Source organism: Rhinopithecus bieti, unplaced genomic scaffold, assembly GCF_001698545.2.
Source record: "Rhinopithecus bieti isolate Rb0 unplaced genomic scaffold, ASM169854v2 scaffold_3948, whole genome shotgun sequence".
NCBI classification, from domain to species: domain Eukaryota; kingdom Metazoa; phylum Chordata; class Mammalia; order Primates; family Cercopithecidae; genus Rhinopithecus; species Rhinopithecus bieti.
In genome coordinates, this window is record NW_016804646.1 from 5,801,614 (window position 1) to 5,813,835 (window position 12,222).

General features: G+C 42.6%; 1 protein-coding gene across 4 annotated transcripts in view; it reads left to right on the forward strand.

Moving 5' to 3' along the window:
- AGPAT4 (1-acylglycerol-3-phosphate O-acyltransferase 4) overlaps window positions 1-12,222 on the forward strand; it is a 173,432-nt gene that overhangs the window by 64,266 nt on the left and 96,944 nt on the right. For all 4 annotated transcript variants that reach the window (XR_001885005.1, XM_017869563.1, XM_017869562.1 and 1 more), the window contains one exon: window positions 10,231-10,497. Coding sequence is in view for 3 of the 4 variants with exons in the window: in XM_017869563.1 (XP_017725052.1) it covers window positions 10,320-10,497 (178 nt within the window). In the remaining variant the exon portion in view is untranslated. The remainder of the gene's footprint in view (window positions 1-10,230; window positions 10,498-12,222) is intronic.

Here is a 12,222-nt window from a genome sequence, read left to right on the forward strand (position 1 = left end):
GCCTGAAATCACAGCACTTTGGGAGGCCGAGGCAGGCAGATCACTTGAGGTCAGGAGTTTGAGACCAGCCTGGCCAACATGGTGAAGCCCCATCTCTACCAAAATTACAAAAATTAGTCAAGCATGATAGTATGCGCCTGTAGGCCCAGCTACTTGGGAGACTGAGGCAGGTGAATTGCTTGAACCCAGGAGGCAGAGGTTGCAGTGAGCCGAGAGCACGCTACTGCACTGCAGCCTGGGCAACAGAGGGAGACTCCATCTCGAAAACAAACAAAAACAAAAACATTTTCATCTCATAGCAGTTAAAGCTACAGAAAGCCTTAGAGAATACTTAGTTTAATTTCCTTCTGCCTTATTTCTTCTCATGACAGAGTAAGTTACTGAGGTTTTCCATCTGTGTGTGCTTGAGTCTAGCTTTCTGTGGACAAGGTATAAAAGCTCTTGTCAATTTGTTTTTCTCTCACAAGCTACTCAGAACCAACTATTAAATATAAACTTAGAAGCATCACTTTTCCATAGACCTGAGTTTTCATCATGCAACAGTGGGGCTTTGAAGAGGGACTAAAGGTTATTTATTAGAGGACATAATGTGATTTACAGTTTCTTCAGAGTGTGGTTTGTTTTAACAGACATCATGTACTGGACAAAGGACTATTCTATGAAATTTTAAAATACGTGAATTTTGTATAGGCTTCTGCCATACCATCAGATGATGATAAATTTTTTTTTTTTTTTTTTTTTTGAGACAGAGTTTTGCTCTTGTTGCCCAGGCTGGAGTCCAATGGCGTGATCTCGGCTCACTGCAACCTCCACCTACTGGGTTCAAGCAATTCTCCTGCCTCAGCCTCCCAAGTAGCTGGGATTACAGGTGCCCGCCACCACACCCAGCTAAGTTTTGTATTTTTAGTAGAGACGGGGGTTTCACCACGTTGGCCAGGCTGTTCTTGAACTCCTGACCTCATGATCCACCCACCTTGGCCTCCCAAAGTGCTGGGATTACAGGTGTGAGCCACCGCACCTGGCCAATGATGATGATTTTTTTAATTGAGGACTATTTTACTTAGAGCTCGTCCCAAAGACAGTTAAATCCAGTCTAGAATACTTTCTCTCCTGTTTTGTTTTAGGAATTAGGCCAACCAAACTCCAAGGGAGTCAAAACTGAACCCAGCCTTGTTTGCCAGGAGTGAGAACTGAGCACCTTCCTCAGGCCTGCACAAGTTAGTTGCCTCGTGGAAACTCTGGCCACATTCATCCGACCTGAAGGAGTGCTGGCGATCTGAATGTAGTGTGTGCTGGACACCAGCTCCCTCATTTCTCCTGGGACTGCATCCACTCCCCTCTCCTCTGTGGGCACCGCAGTCCGTGGGGATTCTGTGTCCTGGAGACCAAAATATTGGTTCAGAAACAGAATCTGCTAGCTGTCCGCACTTTAACTGTGCTGCTGTCTTTGCCAATCCCTGAAGTTTTTATTTTCTTTTATTCATCTGGTTAACCTGGGCCACTTGGGAATCTTCTCTGTAGATGGGAGTTGGGGAAGAGCGGCAGAGCTGGATCCCTTAATCACTGTTGAGGAAGACTTGCCTTGGGAGGGCATCCATGTGTTTGGCTTGGAAGGGAGATTGGAGTGCACCTTGTCAGTTTCTTCCTAAGGCTCAAGATGCTGAAGCTGTAGTTTTGAACCCAGCCCAGGCTTCCAGGTGGAGAGACTTGTGTGTGTGTGTGTGTGTGTGTGTGAGTGTGTACACAAAGATAACTGCTGTTAGTGTTTTGGTAAGGCTTTCTTTTCTTCCGGTTTTTTAGAGTTGTGATTATTTTTTCTACATGATTTTGTATCCTGTCACTTAATATCATAATGAAAATGTATTCATTTTACTACAAACCTATTTTAGTGACACTTCACCTATTCCATTTGGTGGATCTTCCATAATTCAGTTTTTTGTTTCCTTATGTCGGAAATACAAATTGTTTCTAATTTTTGGTGTTGGAAACCGTAGTGGTTGAGTGTCTTTATACATGGGGAATTTTCTGAAAGTTAATTTTGTCCTTAAGATAGTCAGAAATTGTTTACTATTAAGTGGTATGAAGCTGTTTAAGGTCCTTATATGTGTGTGAAATTGCTTACTAAAAAGATGGATTTGTACTCACACTGAGGCTAGGAGTCCCATTCTATCTCATCTCTGTAGAATGGAGTATTATCATTAAAACAAAAAACCTAGTTTGGAATGTAAAAAGTGGTATAAAATAATTTGCATTCATTTCTTTGATCTCTTTTTGTATGTTCTGGATTTTGAGGTCAAAAGAGCTTCAATAAGGTGTTTAGATTTTAATGATGATGCTAAATTGGGCGGGAGCATTATTTCAGCAGTTCTTCTTGGACTGATTTCTTTGGAGCCTTTTCTACAACTCTGACCTGGTTGAGTGCTGCAATGTGAATATATATTAAGAACAAACACATAAACACCTTTTAAATCCAGCTTGTGGCAGAGTTAATCCCATTTCAGGGTTAGCTTGTCTTCCTGAGTTTGACTGAAGTTCATGCTTATTTCATAGCTTCAGAATTTTGAATAAGACAGAATATGAAGTCTTAACTAAGGTTATCTTGTTGCCTAATGTAATGCATTAAACTGACAGCTCTCTGTATTTAGAGAAGGATGCGGTTTGGATTCTTTCATGGGGAAATTCTGAGTTTTCTTTCATTTGCTTATGTTTTCACCAACATAGGCTGGGCACCATATGGTACCATCTGCCTTACACCATACATAACTCACTTCAGGAGTCCCGTCGACCAAACGCTGTGCTGGAGTATGTATATGCCTGGCTGTCTGTGTCTGTAGAACTTCATGGTAGAAATGGTACCTGAGAAATTTGGTGCTAGAGCGAGAGAATTTGTCTCGTTTGCACTTTAACATATTTTTATGTGTCTTGATTAGTCCATTCTCACATAGCTAATAAAGACATACTCGAGACTGGGTAATTGATAAAGGAAAGAGGTTTAGTTGACTCACAGTTCTGCAGGGCTGGAGAGGCCTCAGGAAACTTACAATCATGGCAGAAGGGGAAGCAAATGCAACCTCCTTCACATGATGACAGGAAGGAGAAGTGCCAAGCAAAAAGGTGAAAAGTCCCTAAAAAAAAAACCATCAGGTCTTATGAGAACTCACTATCATGAGAACAGCATCAGGGTAACCACTCCCATGATTAAGTTACCTCCCACTGGGTCCCTCCCACAACACGTGGAGATTATGGGAACTACAATTCAAGGTAAGATTTGGGTAGAGACACAGCCAAACCCTATCACCTCATCTCCATCCCACGCTTTGGGAAGATTACATATTTAAGGAAGGTGAAGTACATGTGAGTGTTTGTGACTGCATTATTTCCCATTTCTGAGTCACTAGCAAAAAAGTATAGGTTAGAATGAAAACATCTAGGGGAGGATGCTTTAACACATTACAGGTAAATTAAAGACAATGTCTTGATCTAGATATGTAGAGAAGGAAAACTGAGTTAATCATCTCATTGGCTTTCCCAGGGAGACGAAGTCATCTATCCTAGATGCTCCTTCTTTGCCTTCTTGCAAATGATAGAAAAATCTCCCATTACTTGGGTGCTCCCTGTTGCAGGCATCCTGGCAAGTGTTTCAAATGCTTTACTATACTTGATCCTTACAACCACCTCATGCTGAAGTTTATTGTTCTGATTTTACACGTGAGGAAAATGAGGGCCAAGTAAGTTAATCAACTTCCATAGCTGTAAAGTGGCCAAGCCTGGATTTGTAGCCAGACTGCCTGACTCTCAGTGCCCTCTCCACAGCAGAAGCTCCAACAACTATGCTGCATTGCCCCCCCGACCCCCGTCTCACACACACAGACACACGCACACACACATCAGTGCTTGGTTTCCAGGTGGTCTCGCGTTGCCTGCACATTTCAGAATTTCTCTTGTCTGGTGCTTTGGATGATCACCTTTCTGCTCACTTTAATAGAGTATGTCAACCCTGTGGTCCTTCCTCAAGTTGGCAAGCAGTGTACCTTTTCTCCCTCAGAGACTTGCAAGTATCTCACCTTTGTGGCATATGCCCATCATCCGTCCACACCTAACCTTCATGGGGGCTGGGAAATGGAATCTGTCCAGTTCTGTGCCTCGAATGGGGTGGATTTCATTCTCGTCGTAAAAAAGGATGATAAAACACAGAGAAGAAAAGGAAATCAGCCATAATCCTTCTGCCAACATTTAGCCACTATTAATAGATAGTTATAGATATAGTAATAGAGGTAGGTATGAATGACATATATGCACACATTATTATTTTACAGTTAAGAATTATACTTCTTTGTGAACTTTTCCCACTCAGTGTATTCTAATATTCTCTAAAGGTCTATACCAGTTGACTTACCCACTTTGGTACACTGTTGGCTTATAGTCAACATCCCCTGTGTATTTAACCCCCTTTGTCTCTCCCATCCTTATATGAATGACTCAGTTTTTATATCCAAGTGGTGCTGAAGGAGACTCCTTCTGGTATTTAGTAAGAAGCCGTGCTAATGTTAATGACGGTTACCTACTTTCTCAAACAGCCATGAGCTCCTTTCACACAGACTCATAGCCAACACTTTTTCAATATGTGCCCTTGAGGACTGCCAGAGACTTTGCCAAATGATTGGCTAAATTCAGTATCTACTAATCTACCAGTGGCCTGGGAAATAAAGGTAATTTGGATTAGATTATGTCTCCTTGAATCTGTTATGATTCCTAGTGACAACTGCTTTTCGTCTGTGTTTTAAATGCTGGTGCAGTCATTTTCAGGTGATGTATATTGAGCTCATGGGTCAGGTGCTGCCTTCTGGAAAATTCCAATAATGTATCCAGATAGGGTTTCCTGGCATTTTTCCTATTCTCTATGATTTAAAAAATGTCTTTGTGTTTCCACAATTTTTGCATGTTGCCTTAGTTTCCTAGGTTGTAGTTTGTCTGGGACTCATTATCTGGAGAGAAGCCTCCCCCTGCCTTTTATTTATTTATGTTTGTTTGAGATGGAGTCTCACTCTGTCACCCAAGCTGGAGTTGCAGTGGCACCATCTTGGCTCACTGCAACCTCTGCCACCCAGGTTTTTTTTTTTCTTTTGAGATGGAGTCTCGCTCTGTTGCCCAGGCTGGAGTGCAGTGGCATGATCTCGGCTCACTGCAAGCTCCACCTCCCAGGTTCATGCCATTCTTCTGCCTCAGCCTCCTGAGTAGCTGGGACTACAGGCACCCGCCACCTCGCCCGGCTAGTTTTTTGTATTTTTAGTAGAGACAGGATTTCACCATGTTAGCCAGGATGGTCTCGATCTCCTGACCTCGTGATCCGCCCACCTCGGCCTCCCAAAATGCTGGGATTACAGGCGTGAGCCACCACGCCCTGCCAGCCTCCCAGGTTTAAGTGATTCTCCTGCCTCAGCCTCCTGAGTAGCTGGGATTACAGGCACCCACCACCACGTCCAGCTTTTTTTTTTTTTTTTTGTATTTTTAGTGGAGATGGGGTTTTACCATGTTGGCCAGGCTCGTTTTGAACTCCTGACCTCAAGTGATCTGCCTACCTTGGCCTCCCAAAGTGCTAGGATTACAGGTGTGAGCCCCTGCTCCCGGCCTCCTGCTGACTTTTAATGTTTGCTTTAAGCCCTCATCGGGTCATTTGTCTGCCCCCAGAGGTAACTGTGCCGGCTTCTGTAGCCAGATTTCATTGTGTGAACTTGTTGAAAGTGAATTCCCAGTAGGATTTGGCCTCCTGCACTCCCATCCCTAGGGTCTTTCAAGGTCATGGGGTGAATCTCAGGAAAAAGTAAAGCTTAAACACTGCTTCTGAGCTCACTGATGGGAAAACACCTGCTGTTTCATTTCATAAGTACCAAAACCCAGAAAAAGGCAATACATCATCTTTGCTTTGTCAAGCACATGAATTCATCATTTTTGGCCTTGATAGTAAGAAGCATCTTCTTTTTTTTTTCACAGAAATATGGCATAGCAGCAGTTTCCTAGTTCTCTGTTGATCCAGAAACTCCATGAGTACCGCTCTGATATGCTCAGAAACAGCATAAGTTCTTTGTCGTATCCTTGCCTCGTATAATAAGCTACTGAAGTGGATTTGCTGTAAAGTGTCTTTCCGTCACATTGTAGGTACTTCCAAAGCTAAAAGGGAAATAGGCAAAGTAGTTTTGAAATGTTTCTCTCCAGCTATTTTCATCGCTGGCCAGATATTTATACCATCTTTCCTCAGCATGACATGAACTTGGCTAATTGCCACATTAGAAGACAAAGTGCTGTTTTATTCAGGATGGGAAAGACGCTGATATGGTTTGTATCTGTGTCCCAGCCCAAATCTCACGTTGAATTTGTAATCCCCAGCGCTGTAGGTGGGACCTGGTGGGAGGTGATTGGATCACCGGGGTGGAGTTCTCATGAATGGTTTAACATCGTCCCCCCTTGGTACTGTATAATGAGTGAGTTCTCTTGAGATCTGGTTGTTTAAAAGTGTGTGGCACCTCCCCCATCTCTCTCTCTCGCTCTTCCTCCTGCCATGTAAGATGCCCACTCCCCCTTTGCCTTCCGCCATGAGTAAAAGCTTCCTGAGGCCTCCCCAGAAGCAGAAGCCGCTGTGCTTCCTCAACAGCCTGCAGAACCATAAACCAATTAAACCTCTTTTCTTTACAGATTGTCCAGTCTCAGGTATTTCTTTATAGCAGTGTGAGAATGGACTAATCCAGATGGGTCCCCAAAACCTCTATCTGGAACGAACTTAAGACCTATGTCACACATTTGCCCTCCAGACACGCCCCGACATAATTCAGCCATGTTTCTTTTAATACTCAGCCCTCATTCTAAAGTCAGTTAAATTACTTAACACCTCACAGCACTTCTGGTTCTTCTTCAGAGGATGCCTTGACTATTCTTGTTTTGGCGTTTGCATATAAATTTGAGAATCCGCGTAAGTTTCACAAAATGAAAAAGCAATAGCCTCTCTGGGATTTTGATTAGACTCTGTTGTCGCTTTTTTTCTGAGACGGAGTCTCACTCTGTCGCCCAGGCTGGAGTGCAGTGGCGCGATCTCAGCTCACTGCAAGCTCCGCCTCCCGGGTTCCCGCCATTCTCCTGCCTCAGCCTCCGGAGTAGCTGGGATTACAGGCGCCGCCACCACGGCCGGCTAATTTTTTGTATTTTTAGTAGAGACGGGGTTTCACCGTGTTAGCCAGGATGGTCTCGATCTCCTGACCTCGTGATCCGCCCGCCTCGGCCTCCCAAAGTGCTGGGATTACAGGCGTGAGCCACCGCGCCCGGCCAGACTCTGTTGTCCCTTTTTACTGATAGAAAAACTGAGGTGCAGAATAGTTAATGTGCCCAAAACAGGGTTCCAGTACACAACCAAGAAGAGAGAGAGCAGAGCCACACTCTGGGGCAATTGAACTCTCAAGCTCACATGCAACGACCACACACCAGGCTAGGAAATGGGCCTTGAGGACAGAAGTGGAGCTGAAACTTAAGACCCCAAACACACCAAGCCTTGTCTGATTTCTCTTTAGGCTCCTCTGCTTGGGGTTCCTCTTTACACTTCACCAATGCCATGTGAGAGTCTGCTTCATGCATTACTAGTGAGGGTTTTACTGGAGGGCATATGGTAAAATTTCAGTTTACCTTGAACTCTTATAAGGAAAAAAAGAATTCTTAATTTTTCTTCCTAATGCCCTAATATTAAACTGGACACTGAGGAAGGCAGTGTTTAATCCCCTGCATTTCCGATGTCAGCTGGCTTCCTTTTCTTAGTGTAGAATTGGCAAAGCAATGGATTTGTCAAGTAATTTACAAACACTAGACCCCAGAAACCTAGTGAAAACTTGAGCTTGGCCTGACCGGATTGTCTTGATGCTATTAGTGGCTAATCCGGGGACAATGGGCAAATTGCATGAATATTCAACATCAAACTGTTACTGCTGCCAAACTGCAAACCCATGTAAACCCATCCTATTTATGTGGCTCCCAAAGTCAAGTGCACTGAGCAGGGGCTGCCAGCTTAACGCCTATTCCTCAATGGGAGCCTGGGAGTGTTGAAACTCAGTACGGAGCTTTCCAGCCTGGAAATGTCTGTGGAAGTGCTGTCTGCGAAGGCCAGAGATGTGATGATTCAGACCCTGCAGGGCCTGGATGTGTGCCAGAGAGTGGAGCTTCTGGGGCCTAGAGAATGGGATGTCTCAGTGGAGCTAAGATGATTTCAGAGAAATCAGGCCAAAAGCTTCTTCCCATTTCCCTTCTATCAGAAATGTATAGGAATCTTGCAAGAATGCGGCCTGAATTCCAGATAGTTCCAGTAAGTGCAAACATGCCTCCTGTGACTCTCCGTATGCCTGAAACCGTCCTCAGAGCCAACCTGCATGGCCCAGGAGTGACCGCACTAAAAGCTGTGCTGTCTTCTGCCCTTGGGGTAATTTCTGGGCTGCTCTGTAAAGGGGAGTTCTGAGCCCAAGAGAGCTCCTGCCTCACATCTCAGGAGCAAAACACTCCTGACACATGCAGGAGAAAGAGCTCAGAGTTAAAACTGACCCCCAAGATCAGCTACCGATTGTGGCAAGCATAGGCAATTGCCCAACCTCACCATTGCTTCAGTTTCTTATTCTGAAAAATGGGATGATAAGAATACTCATCTTGTGGGATTCATAGGAGACTTAAAATGAGATCATATATGTGAAATTCTTACAGATGCCCCTAAATTTATGATGGGATTACATCCCGATAAATCCATTGCAAATTGAAAATATTGTAGGTCAAAAAGGCATTGCATACACCTCACCTGTCAAACATCATTGTTTAGCCTAGCTTGCCTTAAACGTGCTCAGCACATGTACGTCAGCCTACGGTTAGGCCAAACCATCTTACACAAAGCCTGATTTATAATAAAGTGCTGAATAGCCCATGTAATTTATTGAATACTATACTGAAAGTGAAAAACAGAAGAGTTGTATGACCTCGAATTAAAATTTCTCTGAATGGATATTGCTTTTACACCATCGTAAAGCTGAGAATTTTCAGTGGAAGCATAAGTCAAGGACCATCTGTATACAGATTGTTCATTATTAATAAAGATTGTAACAATTTTAGGGCCTCTCCACTATTATTGTTAGAAAGTTTGTTGTAACATTAGACGTCTTCCTGGGGTCATCTGCAAGGCTCTTCTGCTTCCAGGACAAGCGAGTTTGCTGCTCTCAGCTTTCCTTTTCATCAGAGTATTTGAAACTCCTGCCCTTTTCCTCAAAGGAAACCGTTTATTTCCCAAACTGTAAAGTCATTTCATTATTCTGTTTTGAGCTGGAGACTGATCAGAGGACTGTGAGTCTAACTGTAGGTGTGTGTTGAGTTTCTTTCTGATTTCAGAACCCTTAAGGATGTGTGTGTGTGTGTGTGGTGTGTGTGTGTGTGTCTGTGTGTGTGTGACCAGGGTGTGGTGGGGGTAGTTTTCTTACCTTCATAGTTATTTGTATTTACTGATATCCTCAAAATTGAGCCCTTGTCTACCTTCACTAAATCATTCTACAAATATTTTTAAAAATTAAGCTCCCACCCTGTGCCAATGACGGCGCTCATGTGCTGGAGAAACAGTGGTGGTTTTCAAGTAAATGCTTCCCTAGTCCTGGGTGCTTGAGGGGTGGCACCCACTCTGGGTATGTCCTCGTCCTTGTCCAGGGCAGGCTTGACTTCAGGGCAGTCCTGCTGGAAGTGAGGGGTGAGCGGGGATCTGGAGGAGGCAAATGAGAGAAGGGAGATGGCATGGGGCTGGGGGTGAGAGAATGGGGCTCAGGCCGCGATGGCAGCAGGAGGGGAAGCCGGATTTGTGGCCTGTCCTGTGGGCAGCCATCACTCAAGTGGTACCCAGGGCTCCATGGCTGGCTCAGCTACTGCCCAGCTGGGAAGTGGTGAACCCTGGCGGAGTGGCTCCACCTTCCAGGCCTCAATTTCCTCACGTGTAATGGAAGTACCAACCTCAGAGGATATTGGGAGAATGAAAGGAAGGATTATTGTTAAAGGGCTTAGACTATGCTCGAGAGGAAGTAAGCACTACATCAATGTTGGCAAAATAAAGATAAATCAACTAACGCACAATGAGTTTAACCTCAAGTGTATATTTTTCTTTTCAGAGCACTTTTTTTTCTGACTCTCAAAGCACATTGTGTTTTTGCTAACATTTCCTATTTGTTTGTGTTTTAGACGCCTTCCTGAGTCCTGGATCTTTCTTCCTTCTGGAAATCTTTGACTGTGGGTATTTATTTATTTCTGAATAAGAGCGTCCACACATCATGGACCTCGCGGGACTGCTAAAGTCTCAGTTCCTGTGCCACTTGGTCTTCTGCTATGTCTTTATTGCCTCGGGGCTAATCATCAACACCGTTCAGCTCTTCACTCTCCTCCTCTGGCCAATTAACAAGCAGCTTTTCCGGAAGATCAACTGCAGACTGTCCTATTGCATCTCAAGCCGTAAGATACTTAAGCTTCTATATTTTCGTCTTTATTGTGGGTGTGTATCAGAATTACGGCTCTTGATATGGATTCACTAGGCTTTCATTGTGTGCTGAGCTGTTTTTTTGTTTTGCTTTTGTTTGTTTTAGGTTTGAAATGGCTATTTTGTTCTCAATCCCCCAAAATTATTTTTTGAATGAATAATGCCAGTAGTTCAAAATTCAACAGCCACAGACAGGTATACGACGAAAAGTAAATATGCATTCTATTAGTTTCTTTAGTTATCCTCAGAACCAATCAGTATTAATTCTTTCTTAGTTATCCTTATAGAAATAGCATACATATAGCTCTTATACTTGTAAATGCATGTGCATCTGTGTATATGTCTATATAGATAGATACATATACATACATATATTTTTTAAAAAACGAGTGGCAGTATACTATATTGTTTTCTTCCTTGCCTTTTCTTCAGCTTTTCTTTTAAGATAATGGATTCACATAAAGTTGTAACAAATAATACTGAGAAATCCTGTACACTCCTTGGCCAGTTTCTTCCTATGGGAGCATCTTGCACAACTGAAATAGCATATTCCAACCAGAAAACTGACATTGATACAATCCACAACCCTACTCCTATTTCTCCACTTTTAAGTACACTCATTTGTGTGTGTGTATGTGTCTGTATGTTTGATTATGCTAGGCCATTTCAAACATGACCAATTTGACTGGCCTGAGTTTCAACAATTGAAAAGATGAATGAGTATATTGGGACATCTAGAAATGCATTTTGCTGTTGGTATGGATTAGCCTTAAGCCTATACCTATTCTCAAAAGTAGAGAATGCAGTGTGATATTAATAATGATATATGTAGGTATGAATATATTTTAAAATATGAGCTTTTAAAAAGTTTGGCTACTAAGAAATATCAGCTATCTAAGATTATGTCAAGAGTCCAAAATTATTGATATATTTTTGATACCATTTAAATAAAATGATCAAATTTGAATTTGAATCAAAACAATTCAAGCTATGTATAATTATCCAAGTGGATTACCACTGATCCAGTCTTAGTTGTTAAACTTCAGAATACTAACTTGTAAGGAAAAAAAGTCATAGACACATTCTTATTTATGACTTTTTTCACCAACTCAGAACTTGCAGATATGCCTGATACTATTTCAGATATAGTTTGAGTGCAAGACCTTCCATGTCTTGTATTATAATGCTTTACAGAAATATGTCTTGAAAGTCTTCATAAGATCCTAAGATTGAGTTATCATTGTAAAACAGCAACTTTAGTCTATTTGTCTGTGGCCTGTTGGGTACAACCACCAATTCAATCCAATACGACGCAATGTACTTTTCCTTGTCATAGACGTCACTCAGCAATGGTCTCCTAGTATGTATGCTTCTACGGTGGTATAGAAAAAGGAAAAACTTGTCCAAACAGCGCAGAGACAGTAGGAGATGATTTGAACAGGAACTGTAGCTGTTTGAAGAGAGACGAGCTTTTGTAATCAAGGGAAAGGAGATAGTCGACTGAGATTTAAAAGATGTTTATAATTTTAAATGTCTTTTTACCCTCTAGCAGTTGGTCTCTATTTAAGCAGAATTTAAACTTAACAAAGCAATACTGATTACGCTTTTCATTGAAACCTGCATTTACGTGACTCGCATGCACCTATGGAGATTCCAAAATCTGTTAGTTTGCAATGTGAAATCCTGTATGTTTGTACTGT